Below are 25468 nucleotides of genomic sequence, written 5' to 3'. Positions count from 1 at the left end.
AAAAACACCATCTTGTACTGAAGAATGCCAAGGGGTGCAAAGTTATTCCAAAGATAACCTATCTGGCCCTTTTCAAATTATTTGTTTGAAAGGTTCCTTAGCTTGTGGTTTGTTACCAGATTCCAATTATGCGTAAGATTAATCCTTGACTATTGGTGTTGATAAACCCAAGAGTTTCTAAGTTCAATAATTTTGTTGCAGTGAAATTAGTTATGGAGAAATTATTTTTAAAGGATTTTATGTATTACTTATTTAATATGTGTATCAGTGCCTATATGAGTGTATGCACATTTCTGTGTATAGAAGCCTATGCCTGAGTATTATTAAATCCATAAGATGCTAATAAGCGCCCCCCTGTCACTCTCTACCTATTCCTTTGAGGCAGAGCTCTCCCTGAACCTAGGCCTCATGCTTTTTCAGCTAGTCTGGAAACTAGTTAGCCCGAGCTGTCCTCCTGTACGACCCCTCGGGGCTTGTGCTAAAGGTATTTACAGGAACCCCTGACTGGCTGCATGGGTGCTGGCATCCAAACCCTGGTCCTAATGATCATGGAGCATGATCAAGAGCAGCAGCTGACCCATCTCTCCAGACCCCAAACCTGCAGGGCCTATTTTATTTTACTTACCATGGTGATCACAATTATTTGTGTGTGTGTGTGTGTGTGTGTGTGTGTGTGTGTTAGGTATGTAAGAAAGATTGTTTCTAGAGAAGCTGTGGCACAGATCTGAAGTAACTTGATGAGTTTGACAACTGTGCAAAAAACTCAACACCGAGCTCATTTTAGTGTCTCCTTTGAATTAACCACCGCCCACCACAAGAAACCACTAGCGTAATTTCTTTGTGTTCAAACTCTGTCTCTGTCTCTTTCTTTTTAATTTTGTATATGCGGAATCATAGAGGATCTGTAACTTTTTTAGTTCAACATTTTTTTATTTAACTATGTTGCGTGTAGTATTAATTCATTCCTTTGAATGTTTGAGCATTTTTTAAAAATTTATACTCTATTCTCACAGTGATAGGTATAGAAGTTACTGAGTTGGTTTTGTTGTTTTAGAGATAAGGTCTCTCTAAGTAGCCCAAGCTGGCATCAAACTCGTAATTCTCCTGCTGTAGCTTCTTGAGATCTGGGATTATAGGTATTTACAACCATATCCCTCCTTGGATTGGCTAGTAATCAGGCTGCTGGAGGTCATTGTAAAATCTCCCTATGTACACTTTACTTCACTGCTTTTTGACAAATACTTTGAGGTGGAATTGTTAGACCACAGTGCAGGTTTATGCTAAATTTTATTTGAAATATTTTCATTAACATTTTTTAGACTTATTTTATGTTGATGAGTATTTTGCCTACGTTAATATATGTGCACCATATCCGTGTCTGGTCATCACAGAGTTCAGAAGACAGCATCATATCTTCAGAAATGGAATCCCAAAGAGTTGTGAACCACAGTGTGCGTCCTGGAAACCAAATTTGAATCCTCTGCAAGAATACCAGCTCTTAATAGCTGAGCCATCTCTCCAGCCCTGTTTTAAATAGCTTAAACCAGTGTTCTTAACCTCTGAGCCATCTCTCCAGCCCCAGTAGCTTCTGTCTTGATAATTAGTTTTACTGACGATCTGGGTAACAAAAGGTATGAGTCTCCAAACATAAACTTTATTTTAGCACTGTCTTAGACACTTCCAAGAAAGTTCGAAAAGCAACTTACCAATTTTACTAAAAAGTACATTGGATGATTGTATTGTAATTACATTGAGTTGAAGATAGACCCACTAGTGTCTGTAAAAGTCAGCCTTCTAAGCCAGGTGGTGGTGGCACATGCCTTTAATCCCTGCACTTGGGAGGCAGAGGCAGGCGGATCTCTAAGTTTGAGGCCAGCCTGATCTACAGACAGTCAGGAAGGAGTACACAGAGAAACTCTGTCTCCAAAAACCGAAAGGGAAAAAGAAATTAATCTTCCAATTTATAATTTCCTTTTAAATAGAGAAATTCTATTTCTCTATTTACTTCTCCTGAAATATATCTCAACAATGTGACAGTTGTCAAATCTGGTCTTCTTGGAGGCTTGGGTGAATTTTTTCATGAATATTTTATGGTTTTGATGTGTAAATTCAGTTGATGATAGGTTTTGTCTAATTGAGTCCATATACACAAATGACTGGTTAGAGATTGTCATGCCTGCTGACTTACAAATGCCCTTGTGTAGAACTCTTGGTACTTCCATGGAAAGAGGCATTCCAGCTGTGAGCATTCTCAAGAGACTACTTTCTGGTAGTAACAGCCACACCAGCTTTCTTATGCTAATCCCTGCATCTATTTTTCTACTCTTCTAGTCTCAGTTTATTGTGGGTTTTGCATTTAAGAATGTTCCTGCATGGACAGCATGTAGCTGAGTCCTGATGTGTGTTGCGGTCTGAAAGCTTTCTACCTTAGAAACTTTGTTCATTTGTGTTTAGCCACTGGAATGGCTCCACCTTCACATTTGCCTTCCAGCTCTTTCCTGCCTGCCCCATTTGCATTCTTCTTTAGTCTTCATTTTAGCTACTCCAATACATTTTCAATACACATTGGAATATTCTGTTTAATTTATCTGATTACCTTTTTAATGCATGCTCCCTGCAGTATTTTATTATTTGACCCATTTCCTGGGGCATTCGCCATGCATTCTTAATTTTCCATGCTCTATTTAGTTAATATCATACCGTTTCAGACATACTAGAATAACTTAAAAAGCTAAAGGCCCATTAACCTCAACCTTCTTTATACAGTTGACATATGTTTCACATTTACATAGGTGGTAAGATCTACCATGTAGGCACCAGCAAGATGGCTCCGTGAATAAGAATGTATTCTGCTCTCCTAGAAGATCTGGGTTCAGTTCCTGGCACCCACATTGTACAGCTCACAGTCATCCATGACTCTAGAGTCATGACACCCTCTTCTGGTCTCTAAGGACATTGCACCCATGAACCCTTTCCTGCCCCAACACACATAATTAAGATAAATAAAAGACCTACCCTACAATGTTATGTTTATTTTAAACATTTCTTTCAGTGAAAAAGATGGCATTTTCATATGCATATTTATTCACTCATGTCCTTCATTGTTCCCAATAGATTTCTATTTCTATCTAGTATCATTTCTCTGTAGCTTGAAATTTTGTCCTTAACTTTTTTTTTTCTACTTTAACATCAATGTAAGTGTGCTAGTGGGATTCTGTAAACTTTCTTTTACCTGGAAATATGCTAACCCCACCTTCATTTTTGAAGGGTGTCATTTCTAATCAGGATACTGAGCTGATGGACTGTTTGTCTGTTTGAAGGCTGGCTTAGTTCCTCCGTTATTCTCTGGCTTTCTTTGTTTCTGTGGCAAAGTCAGTCGTCCCTTCATCACTTTGTCTACCTATACATGTGACCTTTTCCTCCGGCTGCTTTCAGACACTAGGTGTTTGATGGCTTCACAATGGATGAACACTGATCTGTTTGTCTTTATTCTGTCTGGAGCAAGGAACATCTTGGATCTGTAAGTAAATGTTTGTCTTTGGGGTCCAGAAATGGGCTGGCAAGATGGCTCATGTGTAAAGTGCTTGTCACCAAGATGCTGTCCATCCCAGGGTTCATCCTTCCCAAACAGTTCCACCAATGAGGACCAAGCATTCCAATATATGAACTCATGGTGCCATTCTCATTCAAAATATGAGAGAGAGAGAGAGAGAGAGAGAGAGAGAGAGAGAGAACCAGGAAGGGTGATAGAACACACTTCATTGCCTCTATTTTCTGTCCCTGTCACATTCCTGGCTGACTGTTGGGTGCTGTCGCAGAGGGCGGTCTTTTCTCTTTTACTTTGTCAACTCACAGTCAACCTTCTCTGTTAATGTGCTTACAGATTCACCCAGAGCTATGCTTTGAATTCTCTAGGCAGCCATTAGAGTATCCAAATTGACACCTCAAACCAACCATCATGATAAACAACCATCTAGTAGAGACAGCAGGTGCTCCCCTGGATGGAGTGGTTCGCTCCTGCGACAATCTCCTGCTGGGATCAGCCTCAGCGTGCTCCCCTGGATGGAGTGGCTCCTCCTAGGACAGTCTCCTGATTTCCTCGCATTTTCTTCCCTTACAGTTACTCCATCCCTTGTGCTGTCTGTGGCATAGTCCTAGTCACCAAATCTCTTTGCAGAAGAACTTGTTGTGATGGAGCGATTTTCTGGTTAGAAATCATTTTTTTTTCCTCAAGAGTTGGGTGTTGCAAGCTAGCTGTAGTGATATGCACCTGTAATCCCATCACTCAGGAGTGGAAACAGGATGATAGGAGTTCAAGGTTATTCTTAGCTACATAATGAATTTGAGGCCAGTTTGGGCTACACGAGAGGACTTGTCTCAAAAACATGACCTGTTTCTGGTGTTCATGCTAGGACACCAGATCTGTCTAGAAGTTTTGACTTGACTTGCCTTCCCTCTCTTCTGTATTTGCTAGGCGTTAAGTATCTTCAGAATAGAACTCTACTTATTTCTGCTTATTCCTTCTGCAGTGCATATTCTATACTGTGGAACAACTTGAGTGAACACTGATACAGCATCTCTGACACAATATTTATCCTTTTAATTTCATTAGCATATATTAAATACATATAGAATGGTTTTCTACCTCCACACATGCATATAGTGTATTTTGATCATATTCATATACACAACCACCAGCCTCTGTGGCTCCACTGATCCCCTACCTCTTCCCAACTGATTTCTCTTCTTTGTTCTTGTCTTTCTTTGTGGTGAACCAGAGTTTAATTAGAGTTACTTATAGGAAAATGGGTACTGGATTATTTATTGATTCATAAGCAACGTACCAGTGACTACATCACGGAGGGAAATGACTTTCCCTCTACCAGCAATCATCAGTTGCCTATATGTCTTCAGTGGCGAACCTCGTGATAGCCCAGCAATTGTTAACCAACTATAAATCAGGAAGGGGTGGAAACCCACAAGCCCTTCCCCTCTTTATGATGAAATATTGACAGTCACAATCATGCGCAGGGAATGACAGTTGCTGGGAGTTCAAGAGTGCACACCCAGGTCATACTCAGGAAACAATGTTCTACACCACCCCACTCCTCCCTCTCACTCTTCCTTTGTTTCCTTCCCCTTTTCTGCAATGTTCCCAAACCTTGGAGGGAGAGATCCAGATGGCACATTTAGGAGCTAAGCATTCAACAGTCTCTTGTACTCAGCACATAGATCATTTATACATCCGTGCAATACCCAACACCCATTGCAAACAGAAGCATCTCTATATAAAGATTTCTAAAGAACTGTCTTAGTTAGGGTTACTATTGCTGTGATGAAACACCATGACCAAAAGCAACTTGTGGGGGAACCTTCCATCACTGAAGGAATTCAGGGCAGGAACTCGAACAGGGCAGAACTCTGGAGACAGGAGCTGATGTAGAGGCCATGGAAGGGTGCTGCTCACTGGCTTGCTCCTCATGGCTTGCTCAGTCTGCTTACTTATAACACCCAGGACCACCAGCCCAGCCCAGGGTGGCATCACACACACAATGGGGCTGGGCCTTCCTCCATCAATCACCAATTAAGAGAATGTCCTACAGGCCTGCTTATGACCTGAACTTATAAAGGCATTTTCTCACTTGGAGTTCCCTCTTCTCAAATGACGTTGTCCAGTGTCAAGTTGACATAAAAATCAGTCAGTACAGGAACCACAGTGTGAGGCCTCAGTTTCTTTCCTGAGAAGGTGGAATACATACCAATCCTTTAAACAGAAGAAGACATTTGTGAGCAAGTCACTGCCCCTCAAACTCGTGTCTCACTAGGACCTCCTGCACTAACATCTTTCTTGTCTTTTCAGACATGTGTGTGGAAGACCCACCAAAGGTTGCGCATGCCACATTCAAAGCACTCGCCTACAAGAGTGGCACCATCCTTAACTGTGACTGCAAGAGGGGTTTCCGAAGAATAAAGAAGTCGGTCTATATGGTTTGTTTAGAGAACTCCTGGAGCAACAACTGCCAGTGCACAAGAAACTGTAAGTGTCCCTTCGGTAACCTCAATGGGAAGGGGACTACTGGAGACAGAGTCAAGCTTCCATGACCTTGGACTAACAGATAAAATAATGGTCAACAAATCTGTGGGATAACTGAGTTTAGAGGCTTCTAGGATATCCACTTATTTATCATTATTTAATGAGTGTCTATTCAAAGAACAAGGCTTGCTAAGCCTGAGTCAATCTGATAGATTCTATGACTTTGTTGTTGGTCTCTATTCTTTCTTCCTTGAGTTTAAAATGCTCCTTCACACAGCCTGTCTCTGTACTCAGTTTCTTCTTCATTCTCGGGGGGTGAAACTGTGCAAAAGTTATATAGATATATATAGATATAGATATAATATTTTATATATAAAAAGCTTTTGTTGAATATATCCATTGCACATAGTGTATTTCGTAAGAATATTTCATACAGGTACACACTGTAGAATGAACATCTTCTGCCCCCACCTGATATCCCCTACTCTCTCTTCAATTCCCCTCCCATTAGAAACTTTCTGTTTCCTTGGACAGTTTTCTCTAGCTGCGTCCAGTTTTCTTCTCCGTGGCTGAAAATTTCCCATCATGCAGGTGATGGGTGGCACATGTCTTTAATCCCAGCACTCAGCAGTCAGAAACAAGTGGATCTCTGTGAGTTGGAAGCCATCCTGGTTTATATAGTGAGTTCCAGGCCAAGTGGGACTACAAAGTGAGACCCTGACTCAAGTGTGTGTGTGTGGTTTATACATGTATGTATGCATATATTAAAGAAAAATTCCATATACAGCACACTTGCTTTAATTACTCTTCTATTGTTAGACACCTAGGTGGGTCCCCTAACTGATCTTTATTTTTTAACCCCGAGGATGGAGAGGCTCAGTGAGTCAAACCATGTGAGGAGGATAGAGTCTAAAGATGGCTGCCCTACTGAAATGACTGGTTAGCTCATTTCCCAACAGATCTCCCCTTACCCTAAGCTGGGGTTCTGATGCCTCCTCATCCGCAACTTCTCTTCCTAACTGGCATTTTCTTACCATTGCCTTCAGAGTAGCTTTGACCCACTGCAGGAGAGTGAAGGAGTTAAGTGAGGGTGGTGGGGTTAGACCGTTCCCACTGCTGTGTACAACACTGGTAACCCTGGTGACATGAAAAGACCCATTTTAATTATGTTTAATTCACATGTACACAAGGATTTTTCCAGTAGGAGAATCTTGCATTTCTTCTAGGAAAGTACTGAATCCATTGTCAATATGCTCATGAATGTGAGTGCGCACACGGAGAGATCAGTACACACAGACTAGGTGTGCTGGCCCCATCCCAGAGAGGGCTTGTTTGCTCATCTCTGCAAACCCAGCCCCGGGCTATTTATTCCTGGGTCCTAGAAAAATGTCCTGGAGTGAAGGAACGCATGAACAGCTTTTTTCTATTCGGAGTATTTGCAAACTTATTTGCCTCATTCCTCCCGTATTCTCTAGCCAATGACAACAGAAGAAAGCAAGTTACACCTAAACCTGAAGACCAGAAAGAGCAACAAATCACAGAAATGCAGAAATCAACACAGTCTGTGCATCAAGAGAAACTTCCAGGTAAGATATGAATCTCAACAAGCATCCTCTAGCTGGCTCCTGGGAGCTGACCTTTGGCTACCTGCGAAGGATGAGCCAAAGGGGAGAGGTTAGTACTATTCTCCACAGGCAACACAATCCCTTTGCCTTCTCTCAGAACACATGCAGATGACAACATTGCCTAATGATGGCAGACTCACTGCTTATCATTCAAGTTACTCTTTCTAAAGGTGATATAGACTATGACTTGGGAGCATAAGAATTTAACTCCAGACTCAATTTGGTTCAAATTCATACAGGTTCTGTCAATTATGATGATTCTTGCCTTAAAATAATATTTTGTTCTGAGACCAAAACACAGTTTCAATTCTGTTATGCCAAGTGCAAAGTAGTCAGGAACACTCAGCTTCCTACTGGGGTAGAGGGTTTATATGAGGTTTTGTTGGAGATTATTTTGAAACTCTGGCAGATTCCAAACCTGCGAGTAATTTCATAATCCAGAGTTCGACAGTCTATCTAGTTCCATCTGATCAGATTGGGGGCCAGTGAGTGGGGAATTCCAGATTAAATCAAAACGGCCCATGACCTCAGGGGCCAAAGTTCAGCCAAGCCTGGTTCAGTCCAGTGAGTGTAAGTTGCTGGGCACAGGAGATCTTTAGAAGGCCTGACAGGGCCAATGTGGGTCAAGCTTCAGATGTGGTTTAATTAAGGATCATGATTCGTTTCTCTGAGATTCTCTCAGCATCTCCCCTGCTCCAGACATTAGCCTTATCCTTAGCTCAGCAAAGTCCTAGAGTGATTACCAACTGCTGCTCAAATTAGTGCCTCCTCAGTTACTCTGTGGAAACACAGAGTGGTCTGTTCCCTTACTGTCTCTCAATCGAGTGCCCTCTTACACCTGTCTGCTTTTCAAAAGTCCTCAAGGTCTTTGCAGCATCCGTCAAACAAAGATCCCCTTCCCCATGCCCCTGGCAAGCATTCACTTGCCCCTCGCACTACCCACTTTCTGTCCACCTGCCTATGTCTTTCTTACCTACTCAACTCTGTGACCCGTACAGCAGTGACAGGACCCTGTGGGACTTTTCCTGGGGAGACATGAGCAAGCATCTGTTCACCAGATGGAGAAACAATCATATCCAAGTATTATGTAATGGACCAACGAATTTACTGGCTTTACTCTTGGGAGCCTGGATGGCTCAAATGCAGCTGTGTCACCCAAAACCCTTTCCAGCATGGATGACAACCTATGGAAGTTGCATCCCTGGCGATCCCTGCAGGATGGGCAGAGAGCTCCAACAACTGAGAATTCCCTCAGTCATTGTTACCACTTATGTAACTTTGGGCAAGGGGTTGGTGAGTTTCCTGAGACCAGTGAGTTTTCTGAGACCTGTGTGTTTTGTTTATTTTTCTGAGTCCTAAGGAGCCTCCCTCCAAGAGAGAAAATTTCAACTCCGAGGAAATAGCTGCACAGCACTGGGTTCCATACCATCCTACAATGCCTACATTCCTGCTCCCTGCCCCGGATGCTCTCAATAGTTGTAGGTTCAAGTGAGAGAGTGAAACAGAACCGTAAGAACCAAGGTCCAGTTTCTAGGGATCAGAGTCACTCTGGGTACAAGAAGCAGCCTAGAGGCACTCACTATGCCTTCCTAAACTTGCCTTCAAAATTATTGTCCTCTTCCAGGTCACTGCGGGGAGCCCCCTCCATGGGAACACGAAGATACCAAGAGAATCTATCATTTCGTGGTAGGACAGAGAGTTCACTATGAGTGCATTCAAGGATACAAGGCCCTACAGAGAGGTCCTGCTGTGAGCATCTGCAAAATGACCTGTGGAAAGACGGAATGGACGCAGCCCCGGCTCACATGTGTAGATGAAGGAGAGCACCATCAGTTTCCAGGTACGTTGTATTAGGGTTTTAGAGAAGCCCCCGAAGAAGACCAACAGCCATAACAAGAGCGCTTTATTAATTTCAATGTTGGGGTGGCATTTGGAGACCCCCCCAAAGGAGGTCACGAGCTCCTTTTATGCAGAGTTAGAATTCCAGAGAGAAGGGATTAACCTGGGGTTGATTGGTGGAGGAAAGATTAGTATGGGGGCTGATTGGTGGAAGGTCCTAATGGTTAGGGACCTTCCAGCAGCAGGGTAGGAAAAGCTATCTTTAGCCTGCAAAAGTCTGGGGGACATCTGCTGAGCTAGCAGAAGGGCTTTTGGATCCTGTTGAGCCAGCAGAAGGGCTTGTGATGGTTTTCGTGAGACCTGCTTGCTCAACTCTGTCCCATTTTGGTGTAGCCTCTGTCAGGGTTTTCTGGTCTGCTGTCCCACCTTCCAGCCTTTTCAGTTGTTCCTTCTTGTGTCTGTCCCATTGTTTTCTCCATCTGGACCAAGGTGAGACGCCTCTCTGCTTTGGGACTTTGGGAAAGCGACTTGACCCTCTGGGTCTCATCTTCTAAAATAAAACAGATCAACACTGAGGTCCCTTCATCACTGTTCTGTACATAGAGGCAGAGAAATAGTAGTCTCTCCAGTGTTCCAATACACACAGGATGCTGTCTCATGGTAATAATTCTATCCTGTGTCTATCTGATCCTGAACTTCCACAATTTCTGCCCAGCTACTAAGACATCCCATAGTTCATGAGGGCAAGTCCAGAGTCACACCTGCATGCTTCTTCCTTCCTCTTGAATTTAATATAGGTATGTCATTTGTACAGTGCTCCATTGTTACTGTCATTACACTCCCCTGTAAAGGTCCTTCATGACCTTTGATAGAAAATACAAGTATGTGGGAAGGGGTTTGCATTTCCTACCCACTCCTGCTCACATGTGACCTGCCTGTGGTGAGGTCTTCTGCCATATTTGTTTGAAATCTTACTACTTTCATAATCAAAAGTTACTCACATTGACTCATGAACATTCCTAGTTTCTCTATCTGCTACCATTTGTTCTACTCTGTGACTTCTCCCACGGTCCTCTCAGGATGCTATGCCTTTCCCATAACTTGCTCCCAGTGAGCTGCCCTCTTGGCCAGGGCATGCTGAAATGGATTTGCTGCAAGCTGCCGGGGTCCCAAAAGCAGCCAGTCCCAAGCAGGGACAGCACAAGACCACTTGATCACTCAGCAGGAAGGTGGCTGGTCCCCAGCGAGCCATGTGGGCAGGCAGCGGGTAGGAGGCAGACAGATAGGCACACCACACAGAGTGGAGTTGGACATTTATTTAATGGTTATGGAAGGGAAGGGAGAAGGGCAGAAAGGGGGATGGGGGGAGAGAGACAGAGAAGTGGGGGAAAGGGAGAAGTGAGGAGAGGCAGAAGCTGCTTCTTCAGAGAGAGAGAGAGAGAGAGAGAGAGAGAGAGAGAGAGGTTAAGGCTGCAAGCAGGAAGGGAGTGGGTGTGACTTGTCTCTTAAAGAGACAGAGCATTACACATGCCAATAATTTTCTTTGTAAGAGATGGAATGACAAGTCCCTAGGTGTCTGTGATAAAATACTGTGACCAAAGGCAACTTGGGGAAGAAAGGGTTTATTTGACTTACACTTCCACATCACTGTTTATCACCCAAGGAAGTCAGGACAGGAACTCAAACAGGGCAGTAACCTGGAGGCTGGAGCTGACGCAGAGTCCACAGACGAGTGCTACCTACTGGCTTGCTCAGTCTGCTTTCTCACAGAAGGACCACCAGCCCAGATGGCATCACTAATGATGGGCTGGGCCCTCCCCCACAAACCATTATTGAATAAAATGCTCTCCAGGCTTGCCTACAATCCAGCCTTATGGCAGCATTTTCTCAACTGAAGCGCCCTTGAGCGCCAATGAGTCCAGCCTACGTCAAGTTGACATAACATTAGACATAAGTGACCCACATACTGGGTCACTGATCACAAAGGGACTAAAAGCTCTATTCAGATACATGTGGTGGTGGTGGTGTGTGCACACGCAAGTGTGTGCACATGGGATTTGACCCATTTCCAAGTCAAAGGTGGAATCCAGGGCTAAGTAGGAAGGCTAGAGGGAAAGACCTGCTCACAGTTCCATAGATAGCCACGGTCAGGGTTAGAGTCCCCCTTGTATGCTCTACTATGGCCCTTCACTGCATGCAGTGCTGCTGATGTGGATCTGTGTCCCTGAATCACGCCTTAGCAGGTGTTTCTGGGACCAGAAGCAGAAGGCAGGTGTAAGAAAACATTAGCATCTCATAGCTCCATCTTAGGTTACAAATTCATTGTGTTTTCTCTTCTGCAGCCAGCGAAGACTCTCAAGGAAGCAGAGATCCTTTTCCCGAAAGTGAGACTCCCTGTCCCATCATCACTACAGGTATGGAGAGAGTGTCCAAGAACAGACATTTGGCCATCAGGCAAGGACAGGCAGTGGCTCTGCAAGCTTTTCCAGCAATGAATAAGATGAGGAGGGGAAGCTGGGCCTTGCTGTCTTCCTGTCCTCCAAAGCAAGAACATGGCCATAGCAACACAGTCAATGCAAGGCAGGCTGGGAAGATGACTCAGTTAGTAAGGTGCTTACTTTGTAAGTGTAGAGTGCTGGAGACCAGCTTCGACAGAAATACCACTTACCAGGGTAGGGGCATGGGGATCAGAAAAATTAGTAAAGAGGACGAAGACACAAGTGAAAATAATTAAACAGAAAACATAGGATAGTACCGGGAGAGAGTTTCAGCCTTGTTTCTCTTCTCCACAGACTTGCAGCCACTCACAGACGCAGCAACAACTATGGAGACCTTCATCCTGACAATGGAGTATCAGCTGGCAGGTGGGTCAAGTCATTTCATTTGTGGACAGATAGGGCAGCATGCCAGGACATGGGCAATCTGACCTATTGAAATGATCCCTCCTTTCACTGAGGTTTATAAGGAGAAAAGATGACTTTTGATGCTCACATTGCTCAGAACCCTCTGGATTAGCTGCGTGTGTTGGGAGTTGTATTAGCTACCTTTAGAATTGCTTTGACCAAATGTCTGACAAGACAAACCAAAGGAAGGAGGGTTTGTTATGAAGAACAGTTCCAGGATCCTGTCCATCACTATGGGGGTGCACAACAGAGGAGGCTGAGCAACTGGTCACTCTGCATCTGCAGTAAAGAAACAGAAAGGCTGCCTATAGTGGTGCATGCCTTTAATCCCAGCACTCAGAAAGCAGAGGCAGGCAGATCTCTGTGAGTTTGAGGCCAGCCTGGTCTACAGAGCGAGTTCCAGAAGATCCAGGAGTAAACAATGAGATCCTGTCTCAAGAAATAAAAGAGAGAGAGAACGGGAGATGAGGTGGGAGAGGAGAGAGAGAGATGCTTTGCTCAGTTCACTTTCTTTCTCACAGAGCCTAACACCCCAGCCCATGGAATGGAGCTGTCCACTTTTAGAATGGGTCTCCCTACCTCAGCTAACCTAATCTAGATAATCTCACACAGACATGCCCAGAGTTTTGTCTCTAAAGTGACTCTAGGTTCTGTCAATCAAAACAAACCAAGAGCATCCCAAGAGTTAAACCTTAAAGCACCCTAAACCAGTTCCTCTCACATACATCTTCAAGAACAATGCCCCCCAAACTTTAGTGAGGGACAAAGCCAAGACCCAGAGAGAGAAATAAAATTGCCCATAAGCAACTCAGCTGTTCCTAGTAGGAGGTAAGAAAATGCTTCCTGGACCGCTGGAAAAAAAATGGCAGAATCTGGAACCTTCACAAGTCAGCATTTGGGGAGTGCAAGCACCTCCAGGAGATATCAGTATGTTTAGGATTTCTTATCTTGTTTCAACATTCCCCCATGGAGGAAAGCTGCTGGTGAGGCCTGTCCTCTGAGCCTTCCTCACGTTTCAGCTGTGGTCTGCTCCAGAGGACAAGGGCTAGCCCCTTTCCTACAGGAAAAAGATGCCGTAGGCCCCAGCTGTGCAGGAGGTCCTTGTTCACCTATGGAGTTTTCTCACCCACCCTATGGATCCAGTTCCTTTACACCCACACACCCCCTCCAAAGCATAGCTGTAGTGCTCAACCTAACCTTCTCTCTTTTGACAGTGGCCGGCTGCATCTTCCTGGTCATCAGTATCCTTCTTCTGAGCGGGCTCACCTGGCGGCGTAGATGGTGAGTCTGACGCTGTAAGAACTAAGTACCCCCAATGTCTGGTCTCTGCCCTGGCAGCATGAACACTGCCCAGAACCTGAACTCAGCTGATAGCCTAGGGAGATACACGCCTCAGCAAAGGCCTTACCGTGCAAGCAGGAGCACTTGAGTTCCATCTTTTGGGAAAAAGCTTTGTGAAACACAAAACAAAAGCAAACAAACAAAAACTGGATGTGATGGCACTTACATACACAGTTGCACATGCACACACACCCATGGGGATGGGGGGATGGGCATGCTGGCACATTCCTTTCATCTTTGCACTCAAGTCTGGAGGCAGGAAGATCATGAGTTTGATTTTGAGGGCAGTCTGGGCTGAACAGAAAATAGCATGTCAACCTCAGCTATGTAGTAAGACAGACCTCAAAATAAACGAACAGATAACATGCCTAGGGATGTTTGTAGCTCTGTTGATAGAGTGAGTGCCTAGCATGCTCGCAAAGCCCAGGTTTGACCTCAGCACCAGGAGAAATCGAGCATAGTGGCACACACCTATAACCCCAGCACTCAAGAGGTAGAAGCAGGAAAATCAGATGTTCAGCACTGTCCTGGGCTACATGAGATCGCATAGCAAAAATCTAAATTGTTTTTTTAAAAAGACGTAAGAATGTAAAACCATCTTGAGAAAAGCCAATCTGTCCTCATTAGGGTCAACTGGGTGAGATATTCCGTCCCTGCTTAGTTTCATTTCCTGTGCGTGTGATAACATACCCAGACAAAAGCAACTGAAAGGACAGAGGGTTTATTTGACTCGCAGTTCCTGGTTGTAGTCCATGGTTGTGTGGGAGTTAAGGTGGCCAGAACTTGAAGCGGTTTCTAATCTCACACCCACAACCAAAAGCAGAGAGCAATGGATTCATGCATACACACTCAAGCCCAGCTCACTTTCTCTTTGTTTATATTATACAGTCTGGGACCCAAACCCAGGGGGTGAGTTTAGGCTGGGCCTTCCCAGATCAGTTAACATAGTGGAGACACCCTCTGCAGACGAGTCCATAGGGAACCTTGTCTAGGTTACCCCTTATTGAGCAATTCCCTTCCAGAAATTTTGGATTGTGTTAAATGGACAATTAAAACTAATCATCCCAGTCTCAAATGTGAAGGGCATGCCCCTTCTGCCAGAGCAGGTTCTGGCCAACCCAGATACTCTTAAATCCTTTAATAACATAGCCATAGGTGGATAGGTGGGAATTCAGTTCCTTCCATTCTCAAGTTGTTCCTCTGGTCTACTCTGGGCAGGTAACTTAAAGGCTACTGGCTGAAGGAGTTCCTACAGCACCCCAGAGGTGGTTGTTCTATCCATAGCCTTAGCAATCTACCCATTTCCTTAAGGTGGTCTCTTGGGGTTATGGGAATGAAGCATGATGTCATATGCCTGGCAGTCTAGGGGCCTCAGTACATGTTAGATCTTCTCCCTGCTCAGGATGAGCAAGCAGCTAGCTGGCAATAGTCTTTCATTTGGGAGCTTGAAGACCCAAACACTCAGAACCAGAGGATAGGCTCTTTGCGAGCCGTGATAGCTTAGAACGGTCATGATGGGAAGTAAGGAAGTGTGTAAACACTACATGAGTTCCTAAGACCTTCCAGTACCATCAGGGAGATGGAAATATAATCATAATATGACCCCTCTGGTCAAAGAACTTGATTTAAAAAAAAAAAAACAAGCAAACAAACAAACCCAAACATAAAAACCTTACCTCTGGGGGTGTTGTGGCACAAACCTGAAATCCCAGCCCTGAGGAGTCCAGCCTGGGACTACATAACAAGACCCTGTGTCTGACCTAATTCACCTAATGGTGCCCTCTTGTGGCCAATTGGAAATCCTACCTCTGAACTACTGAAAAACTATGATCTTGGCCAGAGTTATTTTGGTTGTTTTGGAACAATTACTAGGAGCTAGGAGTGTGCAATAGCTGGCTTACGTTGATTAAATTTTTGGGAGTTGGATCCAAGGCCTTGAGCATGCCAGACAAGTGTTCTATTCAGATACCACCCAGCCCTTTGAACTGTTTGGTTTTGTGAATATTTTCCTCTCTTTTTATGTTTTTTAACGTTAGTTTTTGGGTGGGGCTAGGGCACTTGACACCACATGTGTGTGGAAGGTAGAGGGATGGGGATATCTTGAGGCTGGGTTTCATCAGGTTGGAAGGTAGCGAGATTCTGAGGTGAAATTCAAACTTAGAATCTCAGCGTTAGAGTGGAAGACTGTTTGGTTCACGTGTGTTTGGGTGGGGACCATGTCGTACTATGATATGTGGCTGTGACTGAGTTAATCTCCTAGGAAGAAGAGTAGAAGAACCATCTAAAAAACTCGGAGCAGTCGGAGGCCAGGAGAAGCTAATGGGAATCATGAAGCTCAAGCAAAATCAAAGAAGTCAAACACACACTCAACAGGTGTCACCTGTTGATCCTTTGGATTCTAGAAAGTTTTGAAGTCACAGGCTATAACCACACATTAGGAAACTGCAACCCCCACCACTAAACTGGACGTTGCCATTGAAGAATGGGAGAGAGGACCCCACAGCACTCTGTGTTCTTCTGTTCTGTTCTGTTCTCGTGGACATCTGTGGATGAAAGCTAGAATGGCATGGACACTTTTTATGCCATATAGAATATAGAAAAAGTAGCTTTGGGTGACTTCGTTGTAATTTCCCAGTTTGGAAAGTCTACGTAAAGCCTAGCACTAATGTAAATACTCTTTCTCGTCCTCCCTCGTTCTCCTTCATCCTCCCTCCTCTACCTCCTCCCCTGCGCCCCCTCTCTGCTCTCACAAGCTCACCCTAGTCAAATGGCTCCTTCATCAACCTCTGGTTGCCTCACTGGCTCTTCTGACGTCATCACTTACTGATCAGCCATTCAACTGGGGCTGGCAACTAGGACTCCGTATGTTGTTCTCTTAGCCCTAGAAGGGAGCCAGCCCCCTTCCTGTTGAGGCTTCAGTTTTAAATTTCTAAAGAACAGAAGCTTTGGATGAGCAGATTTTTGAATAATCCTGAAACAAGGGGGTCAAGTTGTGGGAAACTGTGGAGGGTCAATGTTCGGTAGCTCACGGCTAGGGTCAACGTCAGGAGCAGAGGGCTAGGTCCTGGGACATGAATCATACTTGTCTAATGCTTTCCTAATTGGCCACTCTAAGAGCTGGTTTCTTTGGGACTGTCTTCAACTGCACTCTAAATTTAGCCTGGGTTGTTGATGCTTTTAGACGCGGACCTTGTACATGTCATGAAAACACTGAGAAGCAAGGAATCCTTTCTATGTTTATGGAAGGAAGGAAAGAAATAAGGAAGCAGAGGAGGTGATTATACCAAAGATTAACTGTAGACTGGATAGCCAGCCATCCTCAAATAATTCCCCTCCAAAATCTCCCAATTCAGAGTCACCAGGAAGCCTTAGGAAACAAACTGCCTGGCCAGTCCAGTCTGAGTCAGTAAGTGTGGAATTTGGGTTTCTCACAAGTTCCTGGGTGGTGACTTGATGTTGATCTCTAGACCACACTCTGAACCACCAGGCTCTCCCTGTGTGCTCTCATCTTCTCTTGCTACAAAAAGCAACCAGGTTCAGGTGCCAGGTCCCCGAGAACATTCTTGTTCAATCTCTTCTTGTAAGATTTCCTCTCAAGTGAGTTGAGCCAGATGTTCAAAACTAACAGTGTTTTGGGGATTCACAAGAAACTTAAGCAATCAGTTTTCATTTCTAAAACAACTGGAAAATGTTACGAGAAGTCAAATGTCAGACAGAGCCCTTTTTGGTCTTTAATATGATCAAGTTTAAACCAGACTTTTCCTATCTTTGGTCCCACCCCTTTCCAAAAATACTCTTTTTGGGGGGAAAAAAAGCTAAATAGAATCTCAAATCACTAATTTTAGAAAAGAAAAGAAAATGTTAAAATCTTTCTAAAGAGCTGTAGTTAGTGGCACAAACTTGCAAGCCCAGCACTCAGAAGGCTGAGGCAGGAGGATCATAGCAAGTGTGAGGTCAACTTGACCTACATAGCAAAAACTCTGCCTCAACCGCCACCCTTTCCATAAAAACAATCTTACTTGCATAAAATTAAAATTTTAATGTACAACTGTTTACCACATGTGTGCCTGGTGCCCAGAGAGGCCAGAAGAAGATGTTGGGTCCCCTGGAACAGCTGGTCATGAGCTGCCATGTAGGTGCTAGGAACTGGACCCTTGCCTGTGTCCTTAACCACTGAGCCATCTCTCCAGCCCAATAAATTGAATTGTATTGTCCTTGCTCATTATGGGAGATGGGGATATAATAACAAACTTTTTCTTGATAATACTAAGATATTGTTTAACTGTTTTACTCTCTTTCACAAGTGTATGGTGGAATTTTTCTAGAATCTACATGTGTGATGTTGTCATCACTCTGGTGTTAATGTATAAGGGATTTTATCTTGTTGTTTAAAAAATAATTAATAAATGATGTCTTAAATTTTTCTTGGTTTTAGTTTTTAAAGATGATTAATATTGATAGAAACTCATTTACATTAAGAAAGCCTTTTGGGATCCTCAGGAGTTTTTAATGGTTTTAATAATTTTTAATAACATAGACAAGGTCTGACAAATTCTGCTCAAAAGTTGGTATGGTTTGAATCGGAAATGTCCTCAACAGGCTCATATGTTCCAACACCAGCTAGCAGAGCTGTTTGGGTTATGCAACCTTTAAGAGGTGAGGCCTTGCTCATGGAGACAGGCTTTTGGAGGTAAACCTTTGAGGGTAACAGTCCAGCCTTGCTTCTAGTCTCCTTCTCAAGACTCTCCCATGAAGCCACCATGTGAGGAGTTCCACAACACACTTCTGCTGTCACAGACTCACTCCCCTGTGCCTTACCCACCACTGAGGAGTGTACCATCTGAAACTGTGAGCCAAAGCCAACCGCTCCTCCCCTAAGTTACCTCTGTCAGCTCTTTCATCCTAGTGATGAAAAAGGTAACCAAGACAAAGGCAAGACACGGTGTGGAGGCTCATGGGAGTAGCACAGCCACACTCAGGTACAGCTGAGATGTTGGAATTATCAAGAGTGGGGTGTATAACAGTGGAAAATTAACCCTTATGATGGAGATTGCTATAGCACCCTAAACCCATTCTTCCCTTCTTCCACTGGTACTAACGGTTCAAGATTTTAGAAGATCATATCTTGTTGGTATTCTAATTCATTTATACTGTCAACTTGGCACAACCAAGACACCTGGAATGAGAGAATCCCCTTGATCAGATTGTCTTCGCTGACAAATGATATGGGAAAGGTCCAGCACTCCGAGGAGCATCATCCATAGGCAGGTAGACTTGGGTCATATAAGTAAAGTAGCTAAGCATGAGCCAGCGAGTGAGCCAGCAATCAGTGTCCTTCCACGGCTTCTGCTTCACTTTCTGCTTGGGTTCCTGCCTTGATTTCCTCAATGATAAGATTGTGACCCGGAACTATAAGCTAAAATAAACCCTTTCTTACCCATAGCTGCTTTGGGCATGATAATTATCACAGGAACGTAAAAGAAAAACAGAACAACATCTTTCTCCCAAGCTCATGATGCCTATTTCCAGCCTTCTTTGCAGCTACATGTGACCATGTGATTATGTTTCGAACACAGAGCTAGGAGCAGACGTGACGTGTGCAATGTCTGGGCTGGGCCTTGAGAATGTGAGCTGCATTTCCTCTCTTAGTTCTTCTCATTAGCAGGCACATGGTTTCATAGTGGGAGCTAGAACCACAGCAGGATAGAAACCCAGGACACAAATCTAGGCATTTGTCTGGTGCCAGGAGGAGTTGCAACATGGCTGATTGTATCGGACTATATTTTGGCCAGATACACCACTCTGATGGAGGCCACTATGACTTTTCCCTTGGTATAACAAAACCAACAATCACTAACACCTGTGCTGTCATCATATCCACACATACCCTCTTCCCACTCCAAAATTTTTCTCTTGTGGTAATAGTAACACCAAAATATCTTCACTAAAAAGAGAATCCAAGAGCAGACTCAAGTAACTACTCGTTTTAAAGTACATGACTGCCGGGCGGTGGTGGCGCATGCCTTTAATCCCAGCACTTGGGAGGCAGAGGCAGGCTGATTTCTGTGAGTTCAAGATTAGCCTGGTCTACAAGAGCTAGTTCCAGGACAGGCTCCAAAACCACAAAGAAACCCTGTCTCAAAAAACAAAGAAAAGAAAAGAAAAGAAAAGAAAAAAGAAAAAAAAGAAAAAGAAAGTACATGACTTTCGTCTGAGCATTTGCCTCCAGTAGCTCAGTACACAAGATGAAACGGCATGAAATCGCCCTCCTAATTGGACTATTCCCTTAATTGTCTTTGGAGATGCAATCAACTCACAACAACCTTCAAAGATTTATAGAAACCCTGGAGGATGTCTGGAAATTGTTGGTCATATGGAGATATTCCCATCAGATGAGATTTCTGGGTAAGTCAAGAATCAGCAAGAGAAGGCTGCTGAGCCGTTCCAAAGCCCCTCCTCTGATTTCCAGGCCACACTTCAAGAGGTAAGGGATAAAATACATCTTCTCTTCTGATGCAAAATTAAAAATTTGTGGGCTTTTTTTTCCAGTCTGGCCCCTTAGTCCTCCATCAAAACCTTATAGAAAGGGGCCAGTGAGATGGATCAGGGGGCAAAGATACTTGCTGCCAAGCCTGATGATTGGCTTCAATCCCTGGAACCCACGTGCTTGGAAATAGAGAACCAGCTCCATTAACTTATCCTTTGAACTCCACATGCACACCATAGTACAGGTTTCTTCCCAACACATACACACACACACACACACACACACGCATGCACGCACACACGCACGCACACACACACGCATGCACACACGCACGCACACACAACCTTTATAGGAAGAAAAGGAAAACTAGAGGCAGAAGCTGGAGATACAGGCTTCAGGAAGCTAAGTTGTGTTTCGATAAACTTAACACTACTGGTGACATAGAAGAGAAAACAAATCTACAAATTTGGTATTTTTGTTGCTTGAGACAGGCCTTCATTATGGTGCTTAAGCCTGCCTTAAGCTTGCAATCCCATTTCAGCTTTCTGAAAGTGCAGGCATGCATCAACATAGCCAGCTCTAAACTTTTTTTTTTTTGAGCCTTAAACTTCCTATGTGTTGAAGGAAACCCTTGAACTTCTGGTCCTCCTGTCTCCACCCCTTGAGTGCTGGGATTACAGGCACACAGTACCATGCTTCATTTATGCAATGCTGGAAATAAAATGTTGGGCCTAGTGCAGATTAGGTAAGCACTCTGACAAATCAAAGTATAAAATAAAATTCTGAGACTGATGCTAGGGAATCCTCTAATCCTCCCCTTTTCTTCTCCAGAACTGCAATTAGAGTCCTAAATTCTGCCCCGTAGGCTGCCAGAGAGCCTAGATAAACCTGAACCCTAGTGGAAAATGCACATGAAGGGAACTTCCAGTCCACATACATGGAGATGCAGGTTTGGAAACCCTGTGAATACACCTACATGCTCTCTTGCTGGTGATGCATGATATTCTGCTTTTCAGCTCATAAGTCAAGGAACCCAATGGTGTGCATGTCCCTTGTAACCACCTACGCATGGATTTGGGAACATAAAATCACTAGATGTTAATCTGCTGTGTTGAAAAACATTCCAACTGATGTGTGACCAGAAAAGTGGAGGAACAGGAAACAAACCGAACTGGTTTCCTTCCTACCCACTCATGGTCTCACTGTGAGTGAGGTGGACCAAAGCTTCAGTCTTCTTAATGCTTAGTGATTTGAGGAGGAAAGGTAGCTTTAATCCACAGTTCCCTGTTAAACTGAGGTCCCTGACAATTTAGCAGTGTCTAGTTGTATGATGAGACAAATCACTACAAATGCAAGTCCTGCAGACTAGAAACAGGAAAGCAAGGGGGAACTAGAAACATCCCTATGAATTTTCCTCTGGTACATGTGGTCCAAACAAGACCCAAATGTTCCCACTTGCCCAACTCGTGAGAAATGGTTACCTGAGGGCATGAACAGGCCCTGAGGATTAATAAGGAAGGTGCTCAGAACCCTGCTATAAACCCACAGGAAACTGTGTCTCCAGTGGGCATCCTTGCTGGGAATTGAATGGATACCTACAGATCTGCAGGCTGCTGCTGCCTGCTATACGTTCTCTCCATCATAACGTCTTTGACATCTTTACACACATAGGACAGAAAGGAAAGTGAGGCTTCTTCCTGCAATGTGTGACTAGCCATAGCCTCCTCCCTTGTCCTTCCCAGAGTGCCTGACTGCTGGAATTCTAGCAGTAAATACCCAAGGAAGAGAAGATGAGAACATACAGGTCAAATTTTAAATCAAGTACTAATTGAGTTAATAATTGACTTAGGAAATTACTGAAGTGTAAAGGAAACAAACTTGGGGGACAAAGTTCAAACGAGGACACCTTCTAGACCAGGAGTTTAGAATCAGATATTAAATGCTATGCATCTTTTTTTTTTTTTTTTTTGGTTTTTCGAGACAAGGTTTCTCTGTAGCTTTGGTGCCCGTCCTGGAACTAGCTCTTGTCGACCAGCCTGGCCTCGAACTCCCAGAGATCCGCCCGCCTCTGTCTTCCGAGTGCTGGGATTAAAGGCGTGTGCCACCACCGCCCGGCTTAATGCTATGAATCTAAAATACGATTCTGGCTTGAGGTTCTTAGGCCAATCTGTTCCCTTGTCTTAGGAAAAACACACGTGGTATTTTTGCTCCACAAAGGACATATTTGGGAGTTGTAGCCTTTTCTTTCCCTTGTCAATAATGCCCATCCCTGGCGATATCTTGGGGTTAGCTGTTTTGAACGAGAGAACATCTGCTATAATTCTGCATTGCTTACTTGAGCAAACACTTGAGAAGAAACAGCTTAAGGGAAGTAGGGTTTGTTCAGGATTGCTATTCTAGTGGAAGCAGCCCATCCTGACAGGAAAAGAAGGCAAGAGATGTAGAACGAGGTTGGGTCATCTAAAATCAGAAAGCAGGAATGAAAGGTGGTGCCACCCATGTTCAGGGTGGATCTCCCCTGTTCAGTAAAGTCTTTCCAGAAGCATCTTCATAGACACAGACAGGGGTGTGTTTCCATGGTGATTCTACATCCAATCAGGTTGACAATCATAATTAACAATTACAAATTTAAAGAAGTCCTAGAAGACATATCATGGGATACATAGGCTACAAGGAAAACACATCATACTATCTCAAAGTAGGTAAAAACATTCATAAATGATTGGTGGCCCACATGGGGAAAATCTTCTTCACCACCATCTTAAGCTCAGGCAAGGCCAGATGACTTACTCTAGCCAAAAAATATGATAGATGATGCATACCCGTTCCCCAAGCTGAAGCTTGAAGAAATAGCACCTGCCCCTCAACCACCCTTTTCTTTTCCTGCCTCAGAAGTTGAAGATAATTTTTTTCTATCAATGTATCAGGTTGTGAAGACCAATTTGAACATACACTTAGCCAAATTTTGATACAATGTAGTTCAAATACATAACACACTTAATGAGGGAATCTTTGTTTCTGAAGCTTCACCTGGCTAATTATGATAAGTATGTACACTTCCGGACCCATATGGAAATTATAGCTGCTTCTTCCTCCATGCTGGCTAGCTGTCATGGTGTTTAGGATATGCTGCATAGGCTGTTGGGGAGAATTCTCATCAACAGTCTTACGCAGCTACGGATCCTGTCTGCTGCACTACTGACCTGCTGGGCAAGATATGCCCATTGGTGCAATAGCAGCATGATTACTGTGGGTTAACCAACCACTTTATGCTTAGATTTGAGGCCTGTTCCGTTTAACGCATGCCAGGAGTGGTAGTTCGAATGTTGGCCCCCATAATCTCAAAGGGAATGGTGTTATTAGGAGGGGTAGCTTTGTTGGAGTAGTGCAGCCTTGTTGGAGGAAGTGTGTCACTGTGGGGATGGGCTTTGAGGTCTCCTTTGACTCAAACTTCACTCAGTGTGACACTCAGACCATTTCCTTTTACCTGAAGGTCAAGATGTAGGACTTTTTTTTGACTCTTTCTTTATCACCATATCTACCTGCACGCCACCATGTCTGCCAGCACGCCACCATGTCTGCCTGCACGCCACCATGTCTGCCTGCACGCCACCATGTCTACCTGCACGCCACCATGTCTGCCTGCACGCCACCATGTCTGCTTGCACGCCACCATGTCTACCTGCACGCCACCATGTCTGCCAGCATGACACCATGTCTGCCAGCATGACACCATGTCTGCCTGCACGCCACCATGTCTGCCAGCACGCCACCATGTCTGCCTGCATGCCACCATGTCTGCCTGCACGCCACCATGTCTGCCTGCACGCCACCATGTCTGCCTGCATGACACCATGTCTGCCTGCACGCCACCATGTCTGCCTGCACGCCACCATATCTACCTGCACGCCACCATATCTGCCTGCATGACACCATATCTACCTGCACGCCACCATGTCTGCCTGCACGCCACCATGTCTGCCAGCACGCCACCATGTCTGCCTGCACGCCACCATGTCTACCTGCACGCCACCATGTCTGCCAGCATGACACCATGTCTGCCAGCATGACACCATGTCTGCCTGCACGCCACCATGTCTGCCAGCACGCCACCATGTCTGCCTGCATGCCACCATGTCTGCCTGCACGCCACCATGTCTGCCTGCACGCCACCATGTCTGCCTGCATGACACCATGTCTGCCTGCACGCCACCATGTCTGCCTGCACGCCACCATATCTACCTGCACGCCACCATATCTGCCTGCATGACACCATATCTACCTGCACGCCACCATGTCTGCCTGCACGCCACCATGTCTACCTGCACGCCACCATATCTGCCTGCACGCCACCATGTCTGCCTGCACGCCACCATGTCTGCCAGCATGACACCATGTCTGCCTGCACGCCACCATGTCTGCCAGCATGACACCATGTCTGCCTGCACGCCACCATGTCTGCCTGCACGCCACCATGTCTGCCAGCATGACACCATGTCTGCCTGCACGCCACCATGTCTGCCAGCATGCCACCATGTCTGCCAGCATGACACCATGTCTGCCTGCACGCCACCATGTCTGCCAGCATGACACCATGTCTGCCTGCATGACACCATATCTACCTGCATGACACCATGTCTGCCTGCACGCCACCATGTCTGCCTACACATCATGATGATAATGGATTAAATCTTTTTAAAATGTAAACCACCCCAATTAAATGTTTTTCCTTTATCAGAGTTGCTGTGGTCATAGTAGTAATAAAGGCGGTGGCGGGGCTGCATCCCCAGCACCCCAGCCGCCTGCACGGCTAGCTTATGCCCGAAATAACAACACACAAACTGTATTCATTTAAACACTGCTTGGCCCATTCTCTTCTAGGCTAATTCTCACATATTAATTTAGCCCATTTCTAATCATCTGTGTGTAGCACCCCAAGGTGCGCTTACCAGGAAGATTCTAGCCTATGTCCATCCTGGGTCGGAGCTTCATCCTGGGAGCAGGGCATGGCGTCTCTCTTAAGCGTCTGCTCCAGAGAGGAGAGCTGTCGAGACTGACCTCACTTCCTCTTCCTCCCAGCGTTCTGTTCTGTTTACTTCTCCCACATATCTTCTAACCAATAAAATGGGCCAAGGCAGTTCCTTTATTAGCCAATGACCTTCCTCCATCAGGTCATGGTGTCTACTCACAGCAATAGAAACCCTAACTAGTATTAACTCTGTTATATTGTTATTACTGG

At 44.7% G+C, this 25468-nt stretch overlaps 1 protein-coding gene across 1 annotated transcript in view; it reads left to right on the top strand.

Annotated features, from left to right (window-relative positions):
• Positions 1-16027, top strand: part of Il2ra (interleukin 2 receptor subunit alpha) — a 37390-nt gene extending 21363 nt beyond the window's left edge. Inside the window, exons 2-8 of the mRNA XM_041630815.1 lie at positions 5861-6037; positions 7510-7620; positions 9284-9499; positions 11841-11912; positions 12291-12362; positions 13616-13682; positions 16003-16027. Of these exons, the coding sequence (XP_041486749.1) occupies positions 5861-6037; positions 7510-7620; positions 9284-9499; positions 11841-11912; positions 12291-12362; positions 13616-13682; positions 16003-16027 (740 nt within the window). The remainder of the gene's footprint in view (positions 1-5860; positions 6038-7509; positions 7621-9283; positions 9500-11840; positions 11913-12290; positions 12363-13615; positions 13683-16002) is intronic.
• Positions 16028-25468: the final 9441 nt, after the last annotated feature.

This window comes from Microtus oregoni, unplaced genomic scaffold (assembly GCF_018167655.1).
Source record: "Microtus oregoni isolate MIOR12 unplaced genomic scaffold, Mior012 000035F_ref0000213, whole genome shotgun sequence".
NCBI classification, from domain to species: domain Eukaryota; kingdom Metazoa; phylum Chordata; class Mammalia; order Rodentia; family Cricetidae; genus Microtus; species Microtus oregoni.
This window is presented reverse-complemented; position numbering and strand designations above follow the sequence as displayed.